The sequence below is a fragment of the Ipomoea nil genome, unplaced genomic scaffold (genome assembly GCF_001879475.1).
Source record: "Ipomoea nil cultivar Tokyo-kokei standard unplaced genomic scaffold, Asagao_1.1 scaffold2791, whole genome shotgun sequence".
NCBI lineage: Eukaryota > Viridiplantae > Streptophyta > Magnoliopsida > Solanales > Convolvulaceae > Ipomoea > Ipomoea nil.
In genome coordinates this window covers 1,688,635-1,699,671 of record NW_017619219.1, presented here as the reverse complement: position 1 = coordinate 1,699,671, position 11,037 = coordinate 1,688,635, and the positions used below count along the sequence as shown (strand labels likewise).

At 44.3% G+C, this 11,037-nt stretch overlaps 1 protein-coding gene across 1 annotated transcript; it reads right to left on the bottom strand.

Annotated features, from left to right (window-relative positions):
- Window positions 1–555: 555 nt before the first annotated feature.
- LOC109157619 lies at window positions 556–1,283 on the bottom strand. Its single transcript, XM_019305471.1, has 2 exons — window positions 896–1,283; window positions 556–812 (listed from the first exon to the last, which is right to left on the bottom strand). Exons 1-2 carry the CDS (start codon window positions 1,281–1,283, stop codon window positions 556–558), a joined length of 645 nt encoding a protein of 214 aa, XP_019161016.1.
- Window positions 1,284–11,037: the final 9,754 nt, after the last annotated feature.

The following is an 11,037-nucleotide window of genomic DNA, read 5'->3' as shown; positions in this document are numbered from 1 at the left end:
CAGCAGTGTGTCGACCTCCTTTTTGACGAACTCCCTCCTCTCAGCAGAGAGGTACCTTTTGCGCTGCTGGACTGGCCTGACCGCGGGGTCGACGGCCAACTTGTGTGTGATTACGTCCCGGCTGAGGCTCGGCATATCCTCGGGGCCCCATGCAAAGACCTCCTTGTAGCTCCTGATGACGTTAATTATCCATGCCCGAAGTTCGGCCGGGAGGCCGACCCCTACCTTCACGACCCGGTCGGGTCGGCTGAGGTCGAGGATGACCTCCTCTGTCTCGACCACGGGCTCGGCTCGAGGTCGACCTACTTCCTCCTGAAATGCCTTCTCGACGATGGTATGGACCTGGAGCTCCTTTTGACCAATTTGGCGGCACGCCTTCAAGTAGCAGCTGCGGCTTACCTTTTGGTCCCCTCGGGCGACCCCGACCCCGGCTGGTGTCGGGAACTTGAGGCACAGGTGCTCCATGGAAATTACGCACCTGAGGTCTTCTAGGGCGGGTCGACTGAGTATGATGTTGTGGGCGCAGCTGATTTTCACGACTACGAACTCGACCTCCTACTTCCTGGTGTGAGGTGGGGTGCCTATCTCCACCTCCAAATTGATCGACCCCTCCGTCTCAATTGAGTCCCCCGTGAACCCGGACAGGGGGCTCCGTACCTGCTCCAGCTGCCCTCTTGAGAGTCCCAACTGGGTGAACGTGTCGTAGTACATGACAATCACCGAGCTACCTGTGTCTACGAGCACCCGGTGCACCACCACGTTGTTGATGTCCAGCTTGACCACCAGGGCGTCTCGGTGGGGGAGGGGCCCATCTGGCAGGTCGGCGTTGGTGAACGTGATGGGCTCCCTCTTTGGTTTCTTCTCGTGGGGGGTACGTGTGACCTCCCCCACGTACAAGCTCCTCGCCCACTTCTTCCGCTCGGCTGGCGAGTCCCCTCCCTCGGGCCCCCCGCAAAGATGACGTAGATGGCCCGTTTCTTCGGGGGCTGGGAGTCCTCCGTTGTCTTCTCCTCCTTCTCGGAGCTGTGGTCATGGTGGTCCCTCTTACGGGGAGCCGAGGTGGATGGCGCCTGGCCACCCCCTTTCCTCCACACATTGCCCTGCTTCTGGCCCTGTGCCTGTCCCTGCGGCTGGCGGGGCTTCTTAATGAATTGGCCGAGGTAACCCATTTGGATGAGCTCCTCGATTTGTCTCTTTAGGAGGATGCATTCATCTGTATCGTGCCCCTTCTGCCGGTGGAACCTGCAATACTTGCTGGGGTCTCCCCTCGCCGATATCTTCATGCACTCCTCCAGTGGGAATACCACGATTTCTTGGTCCTCCGCGTGCGCCAAGATGGTACCCACAGGCTGTGTCAGTGGGGTGAGATAGCGTGTGGGGTTCAACCTAGGCCCCTCAGCGTACTCACATCGGTGTGGCCGCAGCGCCTTGCGTTCCTCCTGGGGTGCCTTGTCTTTTCGACCTCTTCATTCCTCCTGCTCCTTCTTCCTCTTCTCGGCAGCCACGGCGTCAGCGTACCTTGCTGCCTTGTCCATCAGGTCAGTATAGGTCCTGGGGGTGTACCTGATGAGGTCCTGGTGGAATGCGCCCGACCTCAAGTTGTTTCGGAAAATCACCATGGCCGACTTTCCATCACAGTTGGCGACCCCCATGGCCTCTTTCTTTCACTTGCTGAGGTACTCGGCTAGTGATTCCGAGCTCCCCTGCTTCAAATCACACAGGTCGGCAATTTGCTTCTTCAGCTGTATGCTGGTGGCGAAATGAGATAGGAACTGCCGAATGAGGTCCGCAAAGGTAGAGATGGACCCCGCCGGGAGGGATCCAAACCAATCATGCGCCTGCCCGTCCAGGGTGGCGAAGAACCCCCTGCATAGGATGGCGTTTGTTGCCTCGGTGATCATCATGGCGGCTCTGTACCTGGTCAAGTGTGCCCGCGGGTCCGTGGTCCCCGAGTACGCTTTAATGGTGGGAAAGCAAAAATCTCGAGTTAAGGGCTCCTCCATGATGGCGTTTGCGAAAGGGGAGGACAACACATCCTGGGGCTCTGAAGACCCGTCCCTCTCGTCGATCTTTTTCTGGAGCTCGTCCATCCTCCTCCTTAGCTGCTCAACCTCTCCTCGATGGGAGCTTGGAGCTCTACCATTCGTTTCACCCGATCGTTCGACCCGAGAGGCCTGTTCACGTCGAGGTGGGGCTTGGGTCCCCCGACCTGGTGACCTCCGCGAGCCTGCCTCTCGTCGCGACTGGGCTCGGGGTCCATGGCTTGGCGACCTCCGGGTAACTGATTGTCGTCGTGCCTGCCTGTAGGAGCAGGATTCTGCCGGTGGAGGCTCATTAGCGGCAGACCTTGGGCCCAACCTCTCTCGGGCTGGCACCCGGCTGCCCAGCCTCTCCATGGCGGGCCTGGTTTGGTTTGACCTCCTTCCTTCGTCCACCTGACGTCGGTCACGTCGTGAGTCCCCTCCTCCCCGCGTGTCCGTCCCGCGGGGTGAATTGACCTCCCCCTGGGTGGCAGGTGCCTGGGTGGTCGGGTGCTTGGACCGTTACGCCCCGGGTGGGGGGGGAGTTGGAAGAGATGCCGGCAGCCCTTGGTTGACGCCTGGGTCGGCAGGCATACGCACTCGGAGGTCCGCCACGACTCGGGCCAGCCCTGTGGAGGCTTGCTCGAAGACCGACATCCCCTCCCGGGTGAGGTCTAGGTCCTGAACAGGGGGGGGGGGGCGGTGCGGCTCCACCACTGCGGGGGTTGGTGAGCTGGGCCCTCAGATTTCCCCCCGACCTGGTGGTGGTAGCCGGTTGGATGCTGGGGGCGGTGGCCCCGTTGGGGCCGTTCCCGTTCGCGACGAGCTGGGTGTCGCGGGAACCGTTGGTGCGGCGAGAGTTGGATCTCGATCTCGTCATAGTAGCTGGTCGCGGTAGACCACTGGATATAGAACACGCTTGAGCTGGTACAGCAGCTCTCAACAAGAGCACCAATGATGGATTTAATTAACCCGGGGTCCACCCGAATCAATAAATCCGGATAAGAACGTAATATAATAAATAATAAATGAAATATAGAACGATGTCGTGAAGGTCGCTGGGGACCGTATATTATATTAATTGCCGTAGGATTTGGCTATTAAAGAGATTCGATAAGACAAAGTGTGTAATAATCGTATAACATAGAATGAATTGCCCTTTGTTAGGACAAGGAGGGGGTTTTTATACAAGCCAAACCCCCCAACCGCCTCCCGCTATATCGGGGGGGGGGGGTGGTTAGATCTCAACTTTGACCGGGCCCTGGTGGACCGGGTCGGGTCGGGTCCCGAGCTCGGGTAGGACCGAGCTCCACGTAGGTCGGCTTGGGTCGGGGCACCTCCATGGTGCTCCGGGTCCGTATTGGTCTTGGGCACCTCCATGGCGCTCCGGGTCCGTGTTGCTCCTGGGCTCCACCGTGGTGCTCCGGGTCCGTGTTGCTACCCCGGGTCGGGTCGTGGGTATAATATATCCATCACTGTGAACTCTCAACAATTGCATAAACATGCTTATAAATCATAACTTGGCAAATCTTCTTTGGCAAACATTTAGCAAGCATTCAACATGCACTTAAGCTCAAAATACTCAACATAATCTCATTTACTATAATCTAACATTCAAGAGGAACATGCTCTGTACACTTCCAAACAACTAGGATTCTTGGCAAAATTCTCAACAAGTCACAATAGACATTTAGGCATGCTTATCTAGCCAAACTTATCAAATAATGATCATGCTTCTTAGTTTAACAATTAAACAATGGTCATGCTCTTCAAACAATTAGCTAAGTCTGACACTTCGTATTTTCAATAACTGTAAACATACTCAGCATAATCGTTAGCAAACAACTTCACAAATTCTATTGTAAATTACTCATTTCTATTCCAAAATCAACGAAATCAAATTCTACTATTGCGTCGTACGATTCCGAGTGTCCGAGCCTCAAGGGCTCGCGAGTCCCGATCCGAAACGACACGTAGCTGAGCCACAAGGGCTCGGCCACTGCACAGATTTGGCCTGGCAGAGCTTGCGGCGGGGCTTGAGGATGCCCGTCGCTTAGCTCCGCCAAGCAACGGCTTAGGGTCACGGCCCTTGCCTAGGGCCGTGCCCTGAGGCCGCCTCTCCACGGGGCTGACCAACGGCTCCTGCCTAGGGCCGTTGGCTAGTCCGTGAACTAGCCTGGTGCACACTGTCTATGCACCAGAAGCTTTTCTTTTCACCTGCAAATGCAATTTCAAGCATTCAAACACTCTCAAATCGTCAACAACGCATCATAGATCAACAATAGATCACTTAATAGCTCAAACACATCAATATTCTAGCATTTCTACTCATTTCAATCACTAAAATATACTTCACAGAGTCTAGAAAGCTTATGGGAGTCCATGGGGTTATACCTTTGTTGTTTCCTCCTCTTTTTCTTGTGTGGATCCCTTTCCTTTCTTTCTCAGATGTTACCCTCCTTCACCACCTATTCCCTCAAGCAAACATACAAGTAAAGCTTAAGAAAGAACTCAGAGGTTGGAAGGCAGAAAATACAAGGTCTGAGAATGAGATGAATGAATGGTGAGGATGAAGGTAGAAACACTTACTGTGATTTCTCCTCTCTACTAATCTGATTTCTAAAGCTTTGGAGTGAAGAAGCACAATGAGGGGATCGGGAGAAACAAGGAGAACATGTTCTATTTATATGGGTGCAAAGTGGTAATTTGGCTTGGCTCCTTAAAATATCAAGCATGAGAATGTGAAATCTAGTGGTTTACCAAGCTTCATGGACCAAAGTCTAAAATCATAGTTTAAAAGAGTTTTAGGGTCAAAATGCATTTTCCCAAAAATACTTTCTAGACAACCACTTAGTTTAGGTTACTCATATTTCTCCCGGTTTCACTCAGATTGATTTTTGAATCAAAAACTTGGTACGTAATGTACTCAAAAATTTAGGATTTTGGATTTAAAATAAATCTCGGTGTTGAATTTACTTAAAAGTGGCTCAAAATAATTTATTCAAACACCGATTCTATCGCAAAAATTTTTATAAAGTGAAAATGGCTATTTTAGGATTTCTTAAAACCAAATTTAGAAAATTAAATTTTGGGTTGTCACACCTATTGCACCTGAAGATAAAGAAAAAATGACATTTACATGCCCTATTGACACTTTTGCTTATCGTAGAATGTCATTTGGGTTATGTAATGCACCTGCGACCTTTCAAATGTGTATGATGCCAATATTTTCTAATATGATTGAAAAATATGTTGAAGTGTTTATGGATGATTTCTCTCTGTTTGGTGATTCTTTTGATGACTACCTTGCTCATTTATCTTCTGTGCTTGAAAGATGTGTTAAAATGAACTTAACCTTGAGTTGGGAAAAAAGTAATTTCATGGTTAAAGATGGCATTGTTTTGGGGCATATAATTTCTGCCAGGGGAATAAAGGTTGATAAGGCTAAAATTGAAGTTATTTCTAAATTACCCCCCCCCCCCCCCACATCTGTGAAAGAAGTGTGAAGTTTTCTTGGTCATGCAGGTTTTTACAAGCGCTTCATAAAAGATTTTTCAAAAATTTGTAGGCCTTTGTGTAACCTGCTAGCAAAAGATGTTGTTTTCAAGTTTGATGATGAATGCTTGTCTGCTTTCCACTTTTTGAAAGAAAAATTAACTTCTGCTCCCATTCTTGCTGCACCTAATTGGGAGCAGCCTTTTGAAATAATGTATGATGCATCTGCTTATCCATAGGTGTTGTTTTAGGACAAAGAATTAATAAACTCCCTTATGTGATTCTTTATGCAAGTAGAACTTTGGATAATGTTCATGTTAACTATACAACTACAGAAAAGGAGTTGTTGGCTATAGTCTTTGCATTAGAATAATTCCGTTCTTACTTGATTCATTCTAAGGTGAATGTTTATTCTGATCATTCTGCTCTAAAATTTATGCTGGCTAAAAAAAAAATGTTAAACCAAGACTAATAAGATGGATTTTGTTGCTGCAAGAGTTTGATTTAACTATTAAGGACAAGAAAGGATGTGAGAATGTGGTAGTTGACCATTTGTCTCGTTTACCTGATGGAGTTAATAAATGTTCTGATTCTGATATTCCTATCAATGACAGGTTTCTTGACGAATAGTTGCTTTCTTTACAGAATAAAGAACCTTGGTATGCAGACATTGTCAATTATTTAGTCTTGGGTCAATTTCACCCAGGTTTAAATTCACAAGGGAAAAAAACATTTTCTTTCTAAAGCAAAACATTTTTTTTGGGATGAGACTTATTTGTTTAAATTTGTCCTAACCAAATAATTAGAAGGTGTATTCCTGAGTTTGAACAACAAAATATTTTGAATCACAGTCACACTTTAAATTGCGGAGGACATTTTAGTGGGAAGAAACTGCATTGAAAGTATTGCAGTCTAGTTTTTATTAGCCCACTTTGTTCAAGGATGCATTTGAATTTTGTGCTAAGTATGATAGAAGCCAGAGGACTGGTAATATAAATAAGCATCATGAAATGCCCCTTTCAAATATTTTGGTTGTTGATCTTTTTTATGTTTGGGGAATTGATTTCATGGGGCCTTTTCCTACTTCATTTGGTTATAATTATATTCTTGTGGCTATTGATTATGTGTCAAAATGGGTTGAAGTTGTAGCTACTATGACAAATGATAGTAAGGTTGTTTTGAAGTTACTAGAAGCATCGTGCAATAGATGAACAATTCATTCATATCTCCTTTTAATTGAGTCCCAATCTTGTTTTGTTTTCAATCCCTACAACTTCAAATCCTTGCCTCTTTACCATTGTGTATGTATGTGATGGGCATGACCTCCATTCCTTAGTTCAATGACAAACTAATGCTTCCAATTTGTCATCCTTGAGAGAACAATATAAATCCGGGGAGCAATCCCGCAAATCTTTGACTACGGAAATTTTTGAAAGATATTTTTGCCAGGTTGGGACACCTAGAGTTATTATTAGTGATGAAGGTACCCACTTCTGTAATAAACTTTTTGCAGGTCTTCTGAAAAAATATGGCATTACTCATAAAGTGGCTACTCTATACCATCTACAAACCTCTGGCCAAGTAGAGGTGAGTAATAGGCAGATTAAGGAAATTTTGGAAAAGACCGTGAATCCTTCCCGGAAGGATTGGGCCACTAAGCTGAATGAAGCAGTGTGGGCTTACAGGACAGCCTACAAGACCCCAATTGGTATGAGCCCATACAGGTTGGTATATGGCAATACTTGTCATTTTCCAGTAGAGTTAGAACACAAAGCCTATTGGGTTATTAAATCCTAAATTTTGATTTGTAGAAGGCTGGTGGAATAAGAAAATTGAATTTGAATAAATTAGATGAAATAAGGAATGAGGCCTATGAAAACTCAAAACTTAATAAAAGATGACTAAAACTTATCATGATAAGTTCATTTTGAGGAAAAATTTTGAACCTGGGATGAAAGTTTTGTTATTTAACTCTCGTTTGAGATTGTTTCCAGGTAAGTTAAAATCTAGATGGAAAGGGCCTTTTGTGGTATGTGAAGTGTTTTCTCATGGTGCGTGATTGAAAATCCAAAAACAGGTGAAACATTAAAGGTAAATAGGCAAAGACTAAAGCAGTACCTCGAGGGTGAACCATCAACTCAAATTGTTGAACGGGTAGAGTTGCAGGATTCTGAATGCCCATGTTGTCTAGCTTACAAACAATAATTGAAGCGCTATTGTGAGGCAACCCAGTTCTCTTTACCTTTTCCTTTATTTTCATTTTGCTTGTTTTGCCATTTCAATAATTTGTTGAGCATTATCAGGTTTGTCTTTCTCTTATAATTTTTATTCTCAAAAGAGGTTGAGCCCCCCCCCCCTCCCCCCCCCCCACCCTAAAGATAAGCAGGCAATCAAGAGATTAAGAAAGGAGAATGGAACTGTGTTGGTTGCGCTAGTAGGCATAATTTCTGCTTTCTGCATGGCTTGCAGTCGCGACCAGCACCAAGCTGATATCAGGTCACCCTCAATGATCCGCTTGACCAGACCTACCAGGTCGTCTGGGCAAGGTGGCATTTTCTCAAGGCGATAGTAGGACGATTGCTAGGTAGTCGGGAAGTCGAAGTCAACATGAGGGGCATCCGGGCGGACAAAAAGGAACTCCTCCTTCCATCCCTTGTGGGAGGATTCCAATTTGTCTAGGAACTTACGCCTGCCTCGGGCTCGAATCTGTACATAGCCCGGGGTGGCGAAGCCATCGGTAGTCAGCCGGAATAACTGATGGAAGAGTGGCAGGGAAGCCTCTACCTCGAGGTGGTGGCAGCAAGTAAGAAAGGAGACGAGGAGGTGGTATGAGTTGGGCACCAGTTGGCCGGGCACAAGGCCGTAGTAGCGGAGGAAAAGAGAAAAAAGAGAGAAAATGGGCACTCGAAAACTAGTAGCGTATGGACTAGTAATGGATCCCCACAAAATCGCCATCTAGAGGGTCGGTAACCAGTCGTTCGCCGGGGTGGCGAGTGTCAACCGTCGCGCCGAGTAGGTAGTGGGCATGGTTGTATTCGACGGAGGAAATGGTGGAACGACAGCCAACAGTCCACTCCAGGTCCTCAAAGAAACCTGCTTCCCTATTGATTGGAGGGTCGACAGGAGCAATGGAGGAGATCTCTGGCACTCTCACCAGCCGGGAACTTGTGGTGGGGGAGTTGGAGGTAACGCCTTGACAGCTAGCGGGAGAAAAGATGGGGTTTGGGAAGACGACATTGAAGAAAAGGAAAAGAGAATGGGGGCTAACTTGGAAAGAAGCAAAGAAGGGATGGCCGAAGGTTGAACGGAACTGACTCGGAATGGGAGTGTTGGTCGGGGAGAAACGCTAGGTCGCCAAAAAGTTCGAAGAGAGGAGGGAGTTCGCCGGAGAATTTGGGAAGGAAGGAGAAGAAAATGAAAGAAAGGAGAGGTGGAGCGGCTGGACTATTTATAAGGATTGACGGCTGCCCAGATCACGACATGTGTCACTCATTAGAAGTTGGCAGAGATACGTAACGTTTGACAAGACGGTTACAAAGGGAGGTTGCCTTTTTGAAAAACTTAACTAGTAGGAAACAAAGAGGTGCAATTATTACGCCTTAGTAACCGTACCGTTCGCAGAACCAGTTGGAAAGGCGAAACCAGTCAGGGAGATCAGAGAAGCGACCTCATCGCCTAATCGACTAACTGCGGACCTGTACTTAGCTACATTGCAAGATTGACGAGCAGCTTGTCAGGACTCATACCCTATACTTTGTGGATTTTCGACTTTTCTAAGCCATTGCCTGGCTAGATCTCAGAAAAGTGAGGGACTGGTGATGGATACCCCTGGATGGGTACCTAGTCAGGTATGATGCAGGCTGCTAGGTGGAGGCAGCTAGTACACTTAGTAGTATGGAGAGGTAAGCCCCCGTGGGCATGAGGATCATATGGCACTCGGGCGGTCCACGGGCCGGCTCAGTTGGGCAACTAGACTAGGCAGTCGGTGTGTCTTCGATCGAGTGTGCGTTCCATATGCGGTTAAAGTAGATCCAGCGGAGATTCTTTCCTTGTACGGCAAGTAACTTCCTTTTTTCAGATTAGGCAGATACTCTGGAGGTTTTAGAAGCTTTCTTAAGACTATTTTAGGGGGGTGTATTCAATCATGATTTTTGTAGAGTTTTAAAGACTTTTAAAATGATAGATTTTAATAAACTTTGATTGACTTTCATAGAGTCGTTGAAAACTTTTTAAAACTTTATAAGACTCTATAAAAGTCTATATAAAAAAACATTCATAGACTTTTATCAACTTTTTATTTTAAAAAGTCTACAAAAGTCATTGAAATTCTAAATTAAATACACCATTACAAACTTTTAATGATTTTGATTCTTATCATTTAAAATTTTCTTACAAAACATTTATAATATATCATAAAATTCTTCTTATTATATAGTTCTTCACCCACATCAACTCCCAACATTATTATTTTTATCCATAGTACGTTGAGACTTATATGCTAATTACTTATATATATTATTAATAAACATCAACAAAAAAAAATATTTCATTAGAAATTCATAACAATATTGAACAATAAAATTTATAATAAAAGACTTGATCAAATAAAATATTTAAAAATATAATTACAATTTGCATAAAATAAAAAAATAAAAATTTAATATTAATAATATATATATATATATATATATATATATATATATATATATAATTATCCTTGATATATTTCTAGGCATCATGCAAAGAACTATTATTTGCAATAGCAATTTGAGACTGCAATCAACAACAAGGTGCTACTGTTTGCAACTCCAAATTGTTGTTGCGACCAGTAATTCGCTATTCGTAGTAACCTGTTGTTAAAAAAAGGAAAAATATATATTACGAATATAAACATAAAAATAATAAAAATCAAAATATATAAGTATTTATATGAATATTATGAAACATATACTAAAAGTTGACGATAAAAATTTACTTTGTTCATGTATTTAGGGAGAATTAGAGAAAGTTAGGGATAAAAAAATTCATAGAAAAAAAAATAAAAACCAATATAAACAAGCAATAATGAAGTAAAAATAATATTATTTCGATTTTTTAGATGAAGATTCTAAAGTTTATGAGAGAGAGAAAAATTGGTAGAGTTTAGGTATGAGGAAAAACATAGGATAATGAAGAAAAAAATAATTTTATTGAATTTATATATGTTTATAGAGTAAATAGGGAGAAAAATAGAGTTTAAATAGAGAGAGAAAACATTCAAAGTTGTTAGAAAGAAAATTTGAAATCTTGGGGTTGATGGTTGAATTTCAACTATTTATATTTGAGAAGGAAAAGTCTACAAAAGTCTTAAAATTTAAAAGTCTACAAAAGTTCATAACTTTTTGAATACCACATGACTTTTAAAGACTCTTTAAAAGTCTTAATCGAATACCACACGACTTTTAAAGACTCTTTAAAAATCTTGATTGAATACCGCCTGACTTTTAAAGACTCTCTAAAAGTTTGAATTGAATACCTCCAA